This window comes from Ursus arctos, unplaced genomic scaffold (assembly GCF_023065955.2).
Source record: "Ursus arctos isolate Adak ecotype North America unplaced genomic scaffold, UrsArc2.0 scaffold_26, whole genome shotgun sequence".
Lineage (NCBI taxonomy): Eukaryota > Metazoa > Chordata > Mammalia > Carnivora > Ursidae > Ursus > Ursus arctos.
Window position 1 is genome coordinate 34,854,855 of NW_026622941.1, and position 12,573 is coordinate 34,867,427.

The following is a 12,573-nucleotide window of genomic DNA, read 5'->3' on the forward strand; positions in this document are numbered from 1 at the left end:
TAAGAAAGCCTGTTTGGCTTGGTCTGTATAAGGCAGTGAGGAAACAAGACTTAAGGTTGTCTGGGGTCAGATAAGAGATCTTAAAGGTGATGCTACCAATTTAGAATTGGTAAGCAATGCAGAGCCACTGAAGAGTTTTCACGAAGACCTACCTTCTGAATTCCAGAATCCATTATGTAACTTGCCTTTCAACATCTCCACTTACATAACTAGTAGCATTCTCACCCTAAACATGTCCAAAGACAAACCTTATTTTCAGTCCAAACCTGCCTTTCTTCAATGGTCCTATGTCAGTAAACGGCAAGAGCATTATTCCAATGGTTTAGGCTGAAAGTTCTTAGAGAAATCAAGAATGGGCTCTTGTGCCCACACTAACATCCCATATTCAATTCATCTGTAAATCCTGATGGCTCAACCTTCAAGACATAACTGAAATCCAACCACTTCTGCCAAGTTTTACTACCACATCCATGATCTAACCTCACCTTCTGTTTCCTCTATAAACCAACAATCCTCTAGTCTAGATTCTATGGAGGAGTCATAGTAATTTCTAGGGTCTAGATCATGTCACTCAAAACAAACATGACTAAAATCATCCAGTAAAATCCAAAGTCCTTACAATAGTCTGCAATGTTCTGATGTGCCCTGCCACACTGTCCCTCTAAACACACAGGTGACCAACAATTGTGACTTCTCCCACTTCCACCTTAGCTCATTCTAGAGCCTCTGGTGCCTCTGATATTCCTCAATAGAACAAGGAAATGCCTCAGGACCTTTGTACTTAAACGTCTGCCTCAAGCACTTCCCCCCACTAGCTCTTCTAGCACTTACTTCCGGTTTCTGATCAACATACATCACCCTATATAAAATGTCACCCTACCTCCTAGATCTATCCCTTTCACCCAGTTTCATTTTTCTTAAAGCACTTATCACTACCTCATTTTTTGTCTGATGCTATCCACTAAAAATAAGCACCACAAGAGTGGAGCTTTTGCCTAGACTCTTCTCTGCATGCCTCTCATGCCTGCCACATGCCAGATGTTGGCGTATAACATTGACTAAGGGTCAACTTTACAAAAAAAAAAAAAGACAATAAAGTTATGACGTTTAACTTAGTAACATTGTGTGTTATATGGTGGTCAAAAAAAAAAAGTACTTGCAGTTCTAAGATAAAGGCTGGAACCTTGAAGAGAGGTAACAGAACCAGATTTATAGTGACAGCAATGGTATGACAGGTGGAAGAGAAAGATTACAAGATGCCAATGCCTGAGGAAAGCAAAAAAAATACAGTGAGGGAGAATTTGACACAGATAATTTTCTGGTAAAATAGGATTTACCAAAATGACTCCAGAAATGTTAAAACTGCAAACAGACCCAATTCAAAGACCACTGACCACATCTATTTACATAAACTATGGTACAGCCATACAGTGGGATATCCTGTGGTTACAAAGAATAAACATTCCATGTAGTGTACAAAAAGACCTCCAATTATTTCTAGTGGCCTATGCTCTAGCATATCTAATTCTACCAGTTTCTGTTTTCCAACTATAACTATAAATCACTTATTTTCAATATATAACAAAAATTCACCTCCCTGTGGCTTCCCAGAAAAAATAATTTCAATTATGCTTATAAGTAACAAAGACACTATTTTTGAAACCTGAGTAAATGAACTGATGGAAAAATTGCTTTCCGCCTTTTTAAAAAAGCATGAAGGGAAATGTGATAGTATCTTGGTAAAAGATACCAAGAGACATGAGGTGGCTTATTATATATCTAAATGCATCTGCAGACCTACTTTGAATACAAAACTATTTTTCCCAAGCTATACTGAAGACTTACCTTGGAAATTTTTATACTCTTTTTGTATTAAGATCTGACAATGAGGTAGTTCTATCATAACGTTCCAGTAAGACTGCACAAAGGTCAAACTTCAATTCCTACATGGACAGTGAGAATAGCTCTATCCAGAGTCTATCAGAACCTCTTTTTTACATTGTGCTAGAACACTGTAGTCTGCTAAGAATATAGCCTTTATAACTCAAAGGCTTTTCTTCAACAAGAACCTTATGTTTTAGAATACTTAATTCAAGAATTATTTGTCTTCAAAGTGACTCCTCTGTATTTATCAATGAAGAACTTATGTTACTTCCATCATTTTTTCTATAATTCACCCCACTGCAGAGGACTTTCTGTTCAAGTATTAGAGCTTTGCCTAAAGGGTCTTAAGGATGCATTTTTTTTTCCAACTTGGAAAGGAACCTGGTAAGACATTGGAGACTTAAAACAGGTGGTTCATAGAATTCTATTTAGATCATGCCATATTTTTAGCAACCTGCCTATCTGCAGAGGGCCACTGCAATTTGATTCATGAGAAATGCCAATCAAATTCCAAACACTTTCTTTTGAGGACTATTAAAAGCAGCAAAACTAGGTTTCACTTGGGCAAGGGTTTCCCAGTTATTAGAGCAGTGATCTATTTGCCAAGCTGTACTGAAAGGCAGTAAGTGATTATACATACAACTGGTTCCAATTTATTCTCATAGGTCAAAATTTTTATGTTTAGAGTATTTTTATATATGTAATTGTTTTTCCAAAATGTTACTTCATATTGTGGCATTTATACACACTTTTTTCCAAATACATGGCAAACACATGTACTGTAGCCACAACCAATAATGTACTCAGATTTCATTAAAGAGTAAAAACAAGTAGAATATATAAACCATTTGGACGCTTTTTGCAAATCGTTTACAGTTATCACATTAGTATTGGCAACTACAGAACATAATGTCTGATTAAGGCAATTAGAGCCTCCACTGAGAATTTTAGTAACAAATTGCTCTCAACAATTAATAAAATTAGGCTTTAATTTCAGGGGTAATTAAGTGTTCCAGTCTTCATGGTGGTAGTTATTCATAAGTCATATAATGAGAATCAGTTTAATGCTATTTATAATAGGAGCCTGAACAGGAGTCCTGTGTTCGCACTCACAGAAACTTGGGCAAGTGACTTCGTATCGGACTCTCAATTCCATGACTTATAGAACAAAATAGAAATAAATCTACCCAACTTCCTAAGACAAGGTGTTAAAACATCAATGATTTTGAAATGGGATGAAAAAATTCTCCACTCAAACACAGACGTTACAGCCACCCTTTTCCCCTTTGGCAGACTGTAACGGTTATGTAATGAAAGATCACGAAGATGAACTCTGATTCGTTTTTACTTCGGGATCCTCCATTCGACGCATAAGGTTTTTCTCCCAGACAGTTCATTATAACATTACTGATCAAGCCTAGGAAATAGTGTTATCATAAGCACGCACTGAATGAATCAACAATATGAAGAAAACCTAGTTGGTTCCATGAGGCTGAAGTAGAAAATTCTAAGGTTTTCAAGAAGAGGAGGCTTTCCTCTAGCAGCATTCCTTATTCCCCTTTCCAGGGGAGAACTCCAGATCTCCAGCATAAAAGTGAGAGGAGGCAATAAAGAGAAAATGCACTGCCTATACTTCCCCCCGAAAAGAGATCACTCTCACCAATCCTTGCTTATAAGGACCAAGAAAAGGACTCTGAACTCACCCACCTAAGCCTTAGGTAGGCAAGGGAGTCTGATGCAAGTAGTGTCCCAGCAACATCAATAACAAGGAATAAATTTTGTAATATTTCTTTCTTGTAGGCATAGAGGTGTTTTTGAAGTTATAGGAACTCACTAAAAGTGGAGAGAATGGTCAGTGTTCTTGGGGATTTAGGGAGTGGTTTTCAGGACAGTCTCTCCCAACTTCTTACTGAAGTATCCGGAGACCTAAAACCTAAAATCACTGTAACAATTAAGAACTTGTAAGAAATCATTCAGAACTGCTTTGTAGGTGTATAATGGAAATATATTCATGATTGTTGAAATGTTATAAGTTACTTGAAAATATGTAACATCTAGAAGGACACATGCCATACACCTGCCAGACCATGTCATACTTATAGCATGTTTTCTTCTAGTTTCTTATGATTTACAATTAACATACGTACTCTTCAATTTAGGCAAATATTCTTTTTTCATGTCTCCCATTATATTTTTCCCTAAAGTTTACCATATACTGTGGCTTTGTTCTTCTTTAGTACAGATGGACTTCCATTGAGCTCAGTGAGGTGAGAATCCAATATTTTGCTTTTCAGCAGGAGATATTCTTTGCATTCAGATTTACCATAAATGCCTTTTAGACTTTGGCAACTGTTGCAGAAAACTTGAAGCAATTACCAAAACTCGATCTGCCATAAGAAGTCAACTAAGTTTTTGAGGTATTAAGCTGTCAAAGAAACCATGGGCCTAGACTAAAGAAGCCTTGACTGCTTTAGTTGTAACATAATCCATAGACCCTCAATTACCTCAGCATTCCTGAAAGCTGTCCCCACCCCCACCACCTGACAGCATCCTCCCAGAAGCTTAGATGTGGCCATGGAGGAGGACGGGCAAGACCTGCCCAGAGAGCAGAAACGGGTCTTGGGGACTGGACTTCCCAGAAAGAGTAAAGGAAGGGAATCAAGGAACTCTCTTGCCAAAGCAGTAGGTCTCCACAGCCGCTCCACAGAAGTTCAAGACTGCTATAAATCAGTTACTAATAGGTGCCTCTTCTTTCTATAGGAAGTTTAAAATTAGGGTTGCAGTCATGCTGACTATAGGGCTGGGGATAAAGACAGTGCCTCTGTGAGGTTGTCTCCTTGTCCATAAGATTACTATGATGTGTAGGAAGAGAACAAATGGACATTTGGTGAATAAAAGGGTAGCCTGTGGTAAAGACTGGTGGTCATCGACAGTACCTATTCTCTCTTCCTCCTGGTCCTATGACTTGCCCCTCCCTTTTCCAGCCCTTTGCATCTGGGTAGAGCCAGGCATCAGAACATGAATAGAAGTAGTGTCACTTTTGGACTAAGGTAGTCAAGAGCCAGTATGCCTTCATGCTATTACTGTGGTAATAAAGCATTCACAGTTCATGAATATTTGAATGCTCTTATAAAGACATTACCTTACCACCAGTATCTAACAGTGACTAGTATATAATAAATGCTTTCTGAGTATTTGTTGAAAAATAATCTTCCCCTGAATAGTAGTATGAATCGAACAGCTTAAGTAGGTTTTATAGAAAACAGGAAGTATGAGCAAAACAATAAAACCTCGGATAACAAGGTGCAATATACCCCCATATGAATGACACCACTTAGATATTTAAGATTTAACGGATGCACAGTTCTTTTAAAGTATGTCCAAGTATTTCAACTAAAATTGCTAAAATAATTTCCTTGCATTGCATGACTGATGTAAAGAACTAACCTAATTACTTAGCACATTAAAAGCTGCTTTAGCTCATTCATCAAGCATTTCTATGTTCTGTATTGGGTGTTACAATCATCCCCACACTTAAAATCTATAAATAAGGTAGAAGTGTGAACAACCACAATTCAATATATGGTGTATAAGGAGTTGTCCAGGAGTGAAACAAAGGCAGGCCCAGTCAGCTCTGTCTAGAGAAGACCAGGGAAAAGAAAAGGCTTTAAAATTGAGCTGAAGGATGAAGAGTTTAAAAGAAAGGACATTCTAGACAAAGTAAATATAAACTCAAAGTATTATGAATAATATATAAACCTATTCTGGAACCAAACACATGTTTCTAGAATTATCTCTTACTTGCCACCTGTTCTGTCATTATCTTTCTTGGTTAATGGTCACAGGATCATGCAGTCATTTAAGTCAAAAATCATTTTGATCTCCTTTTAGGGTCCAAAATTCTAATGTATCTTCTACAAGGCTGTTCAACTCCAGCACCAACATTTTGAGGTATTTGTGTAGGAGGTTGTTTTATGTATCGGGGGGAGTATTAGCAACATCCCTGTCCTCTAGCCAGTAGAAGTTAAGAGCATCCACTATACTCACCCCCAATTGTAACTGCCAAAATGGTCTCCAAATAGCACCAAGAATCCCGAGGGACAAAACTGCCCCCAGTTTAGAACCTCCGGTCTATAGTAGCATATCTTCCATAGGTACCCACTCTTCCCCTTTGCTGCTGCAACCACTTTATTTCAAGGAGCTCTTCTTCCCCACCCATGGTATAGTAAAGGGTGGTCCTTTCAGTGACTCTCTGCCTCCCCCATACCCTTCACAGTAATGCATTAGGGGACGCCCCTCGTAGCACATGAAACCAACCCACCATCCCAGCTCAAGCCTCACTCTTTCACGGTGAGTCCAGGCCTTAATATGAGTTCTGCCTTATCCTCCCCTCCCAACCCACCCCCTTTTCCAGCTGCACAGGGCCATAAGCAACCTTTGACTTTCCATATCCACATGGAATCATCCCTGTAAGTCCAGTTAAGAGTCCTATTTCCAGGGGTGCCTGGGTGGCTCAGATGGTTAAGTGTCTGCGTTTGGCTCAGGTCATGATCCCAGGGTCCTGGGATCGAGCCCCACATCAGGCTTCCTGATCAGCCTGCTTCTCCCTTCTCCTTCTCCCTCTGCTGTTCCCCCTGCTTATGCTCAAATAAAATCTTAACAAAACAAAAAAGTCCTATTTCCAGCACAGGTCTCAATGCCCACACTCCTTCCTCAAAGTTCACACAGCATTTTCCATATTCCTCTCAACAGCATCAAACAGACCTCAAATGTTTGTGTGCCTGGTGTCAGTATATGGTGGCCTTGAGAATGCTAAGCATAATTGGCCAAGGGCCCCAGCTATTGGGGTTTGAAATCCATCATTGTTTGCAGCCCAGCCATCTCGCTCTCAAGTGCTACTCCCATTTAGTAATGGAGTATGACAATACTAAGGGTGTACTCCTCCTTCGGCAGGAGACTCTTCTCCCAGCCCAATTTGGCTTGGGGCAAGCTTCACTGAACCTTGCTTAGGCTCCCCAGCAGCCTTGGATGCCTCTCCCCAACATTCTCGTTCTCCCGGTTTCAAATTTCACCGCTCTGTTTTCTCTGACAGAAGCACTTCTAAATAAAATGCTTGCACACACAATCCCATCTTGTCATCTGCTTCTTGGAGGGCTCAGAATAAGACTAGAATTTTAAGAAGCATAAGAAATTCTCCTTCATATTGGAGTACTTGGAGTATGTGAATAACTAAGAGGTCCTTATGAATTTTTCCCACAAAAGATTATGAATGCAGAATGGCACATGTAATGATCTGGGGCTGTGTTAGTTGTGGGCAAATAGGAAGTTTAGAAAACTTTCCTAGAATAGACAAAAGCCAGTAAAGACACAGATAGGAAATAACCGTATGGAAACTGAACAAGAAGTCACTAAAGCAACTCAATTATCAGAGCATTAGTGCCTGACATGCTGCAGAATGGTTATGAGAAACTTCAAAAAAGTACACAGCGCCACTGCAAGTTACTGCTTGAGAACACTGTATAAGCCAGATGCAATGTCTGGTTTTATGACATCTGGAAACGGTTTCTTTCAACCAAAAAGACTGCATTGCTTCAAATCCCACCAAGAAACAGTGAAGTTAACAGTCTAGGCAGTCGGGTTAGTCCCTGAGGGCCTTTGGAAGAAGGGAACCCACTGGGTAATATGAGAAGAGGGCTAGTAGGCACAGGGGTTGTTGGGAAAAGCCTGTGTATAATTTATACATGCCATCCTGACAAATATACACCCAAAATTCAGCTCATTAAGATACTGACCTCTACTTCAGCAACAGTGCTAACATTATGAGAAGATAGAGCATAGGACCATGAACACAAAGCTTAAAGTTGAATATAGAGGTATTAAGCCCTGATAACTATACACTCTGACAGTTTATCAATGGACTAAAAAAGTTTGATTAGCCGTGACTTACAGGTAATTTTAGGATTCAGTTCCATTTTCATATCTACTGCAAATTTTACAAATGAATAAATCTGTTTAGACATGTTTGAATGTTACACTTAGGAGAAATTAAACAAAAGCAGAAGTTATACAAACGTGAAACAAGACTTCTGGCAGACTCTTAGCCCCTTCTCGTTCTTGGGCCCAAAACACTTAGAAGTACTAGTCACGGTTCAGTGATTTAGTGAAATATGTAAATACCAAGACTTCTAAGAATGGGGGAAAAAAATAACTATATAGAAATGAAAGTGTGTATGTTTAGGGTTAAAGCAACACTAGCATTCCACTAAATGGAATGTCGATTTTTTTAAGTGGTTGCACATAGATATTTTGGAAACATTTTGGTTTTCATTCCCTTCCTCTAAAATAGACATTCCTCAGTAGCCACCAGAAAGGGTAGATGCTACCGGAAATGGAAGATGGAAGGAGAACTGATCAACTAAGTAAGATGTGAAAGGAGAACTTCGTGGATTCCCGGAAGAAAAGAGGGACAGGAGACATAAACAGATGACAAGATGTACATGTGCCAACTTCTCCAGTGAGGGTTAAGATCCTAGAGACAGAAGGGGCGCCTGGGTGGCACAGCAGTTAAGCGTTTGCCTTCGGCTCAGGGCGTGATCCCGGCATTATGGGATCGAGCCCCACATCAGGCTCCTCCGCTATTAGCCTGCTTCTTCCTCTCCCACTCCCCCTGCTTGTGTTCCCTCTCTCACTGGCTGTCTCTATCTCTGTCAAATAAATAAATAAAATCTTAAAAAAAAAAAAAAAAAGATCCTAGAGACAGAAGACATGTTAGTTTAAGGGAAATGCCAAGAGAAATGCTTCAGCATGCTAAGTGGGATTCAGGGAAGGGACCACTCTGAAAGGGATTCCCCCTCCCCCACGTACACCCCTCCCCAAAGTTAGAGGCATGGCAGAATTTGGTAAAGAGAATAACTAAGTTCCCCTTGACTTTCAAATGCCATGGAGGGTTTCAGATCCTTAGAGGGTTCTGGAAGGTTCCCAACAGCATCACTAAGCCACCTTGCATGGTGAAGGAACAGCAACAGAAGCAAAGTGCCTGATAATGGCTGCAGAGTACAGCAGCCAGACAGATCAGGTAAGTGCTGCAGCCAGACCTCACAGGAAGAGGCAGCACCAGTGAGAGCCCAGGAGGGATGTCCAGGAGCCTCAGCTGAGCGAAGGAGGCCACGAGTTCTCAGGCCTAGAGTTCAGCTAGAGAAATTGAAGGATCATCTCTCCACCTTCCTCCTAAACAAGGACCTCAGAACAAACACTATGGCCTGCTATGGGACCAGTTTTCATCAGTAGTCAATGTATGCTTGAATCTAGAAATGTAGGGGACAATACATATTAACAGAAAAAAAAAAATCACATGCTCATTTCAATTTTTTCAGGAAAAGTAAGTACAACATTCATTTATAATTAAAAGCAACCTTAGAGCAGAAAAACTAGGAAAAATGATCTTCTCTAAATTTTAGTGTGGCTCTAACAATCCTTCTATAAACTTCAATCTTAATGTGCAATGGACTGGTAGAGGTCAAAGCTAGATCACAGTCACATATACAAAGTCAAACATCAGTCCGGAAGCAAGAAGGAGCAGGGCCAGAAAATTAGCAGTAACTGCACAGGCATTGTATCAAGGTTGATCTACAAACAATCCAGCTGGTCTAAGTTGTCAGTACAACAATTTTATCCAAATCTAAAGAATAATCTGAGACTAAGAAAAATTGCATATAATGACAACTGGACTGTAGAACCCACCAGATGTTCAGCTATTTGAGGACACCATTATTCTAAAGGAACTTAATGACTGATTCAGTAGAAAGAAGATACACAGTCATAAATATATAGTTAATATCAGTTCTGGTGGAAATATCAAAAGTGAGAAAGTCAAAGAAATGTCACTAATCTCGTTAGTAATTTAGAGTTCTGACTGGTCATGATCACACTACTAAAAGATACTTAGATACTGGTATTTGCTATATTACTGGACATTTTCTATCTCTACCATGACCGATGTCCTCAATGAAGCCTTACAAAGAAATTAAAACACATAGGTATAAAATAAGTTTTTAAAATGTTAGTCTAAGGGCAATAAATCTTCCAAAAACAAAGTGCATACATGAGTCAGATTAATAATGTATAACTTAGACAACTATATCCAAATTGGCACAGTAATGGGTAAGGATGAACTCAAGACCTAAAAACATTTCCAACTGTTTGATTTCAAAAAGGGGATACTGAATAAAAATTTGAACTACACCAGCATTATGAATCAACATGAGCAGATAATAATGCTTCCCATCTGGAATGTTTTTTCATGCCGTGAAATACTAAATCAAGGAAACATTAACCATGACAAATTGTGATAATAAATCTAGAATTTTTCAGATGAGCTAATCATTCTGAAAGGTTCTAGAAAAGAATATTTTCCTTTCTTTCGATATATATATAGGTGGCTGTGTAAATATTAGTGTTTCTGCCATTCTGGTGTTGCAAACTTTCTACATTTAACACAGGAGAAAGGAAGGAAATTGTCCAAGGCATTCCATGTAACTATAGCTCAAAGCAGCATGAAAAAAAGAGCAAGGAGACCTTCCAAATTTACTAGTGACCAAAACTCACACCCAGGAAGATATCCTACAATTAACCTGAGAGGAAGCATTGCATTTGAATGCTAGAATCCAGTAGCCAATTCCAGTTGTTTCTTTCTTGAACAGGTCTTTAAACAGGAGTTAAGTATTTTAACAAAACTATTAAAACCTGTGGTTTCATAAACTTGGATGGCAAAGTGTTAGACCTATTTTCACCAACTTCTGATATTTAACATTTCCTTCACTATTGTAGGTAAAAATCACAGACATTATGACTTTGTTATCAACAAGTTACCTTTGTACCAGAGTTGATGTAGCTATCCAGATAGTTTATACTCATTATCACTACCACAGTAAATAGACCCCTCCCCAATGATCACTTAGTGTATTAACGAAGTGTATTGTGAAACTGTAAGTTGTAGTATCTGTAACATTTTGATTACTGTTAGTACTTAAAAGGAAGCCAATTAACATTTTACACATTTAAAGTATGTTGAGAAGACATCCTAAGTTTTCCCAGACTGAAGAAGTTTATGGTTGGGGGGGGGGGGTTAGAACCTCTGCCTTCAACGGAAAGGAACAAAACACAAAGAACCCACTATTTTATTTCCTTTCCTCTCTCCACAATAAGGTTTTTTTCCCCCCTCTACACAAAATCCCCATTTTTTTCTCCTGTCACTCTAATGATCATTTCTCACGTGCTGGCACTAGGTCTTTGCAGATACTGTCAAATGTAGTGCATTTTGAACACAGGCGGATTCAGCCTCTATGGCCATCCCCATACTATCAAGAAACTTTTCCTTTTGAGATTTCCATTTTACCTATATCCATTTCCTTCTAAATTCAAGGATCAGATTTAATTCAGGGGAGTCTGCTTAAGTGGTCAGGAGTTGGTGTGCCGGTGAAGTCAACTGCCCTCCTGTTGGAAGAGACATTTCACGTGTGGAACAGGCCCCATACACTCCTTGACTCACTCGCTCAGGATCTGACATTTTCAGGAGCCTCCTTAGCTTTGCACAGAGGGGTCAGTTTTGCAGCAGATAGAGACTAGGGATCCTCCAACCCCCACCCCACCCCATTGCAAGAAAGAGTGGCCTCAGGCTTGGGTTAATCTGCGTGTTAATCCCCCTTGATAACCCCCTCTGACCTCTGGGGTCACCAACCATCAACTTGGAAAAACCCAACTAACCAACTCCATTAACACAGCCCTTAACTGGATCCCAAGAAAAACGCTCGAGGGGCCTGAGGGCACTTACCAGTCCTCCACAGAGGCTGAAGACCGCTGTGTGATCCTCCCGAGCATTGACCTGGCCTCGATAGAAGCAGTGGCGGAGATCTGGAGGCACCACGCTGCGCTCCTCCGCCCCGCGCGCGGGGGCTCCCAGGTGCACCTCGGTGTAGCCAGCGGCCAGGAAGGCCGCGTCCGCGCTCAGGTTCAGCTGGAAGAGCTGCCCGTAGGCGCTGATTCGGTAGTGGGTCCTGAGTGGCGTGGGCTCCAGCGCCTCCGAGCTGCGCTTCCTCCGGCTGAAGTGGTGGCTCTGCGGGAACACTTCGCCAAACTCATTGACCCGCGCGGGGGTCACCACTTCGTAGGAGACCAGCGTCCTTACCAGGGCTTCTACAACCACAGAAATATGGCCACTGAGCCCCCTCCCCGGCCACGCTGGTTTCCAACACCACGACCCCAAACTTCAACCAAACGCCCCAGGTCCCAATCCACCCGGAGGCACGACAAATGCACACGAGCTGGCGAGAGCGCGCACACACACATACACACACACGTGCTCTGCTTTCCCACACCCCCGAGTTGCTCCAACCTTCCCAAGCCAAGACCCTGACACTCACAGCCCCGAACAACCCACCTCCTTCTCCCATCCCTCTTTGCTTCCCAGCCGCCAACTGGTGCAGTCCTGGCGCACGCGCCTCTCTGCCCCCACGCGCCCCCACCGCGTGGTCCCGGGAGCGAGACCGGTCCCGGCGCGCGCGATTCCTCGAAACCCGGCGCAGCCGCAACCTCTCAGGATGCTTGGGGCTGGCTGATCCCTGAGTCCCGCGAGCCTCTACAGGACCAGGGTCCTCACAGCCGGGCTGACTCACCCACCCCACTCCGTCCGCC

At 41.3% G+C, this 12,573-nt stretch overlaps 1 protein-coding gene across 2 annotated transcripts in view; it reads right to left on the reverse strand.

Annotated features, from left to right (window-relative positions):
- Nucleotides 1–12,573, reverse strand: part of ADAMTS20 (ADAM metallopeptidase with thrombospondin type 1 motif 20) — a 283,082-nt gene that overhangs the window by 155,946 nt on the left and 114,563 nt on the right. For both annotated transcript variants that reach the window (XM_057318850.1, XM_026502074.4), the window contains one exon: nt 11,714–12,075. In XM_057318850.1, the coding sequence (XP_057174833.1) occupies nt 11,714–12,075 (362 nt within the window). The remainder of the gene's footprint in view (nt 1–11,713; nt 12,076–12,573) is intronic.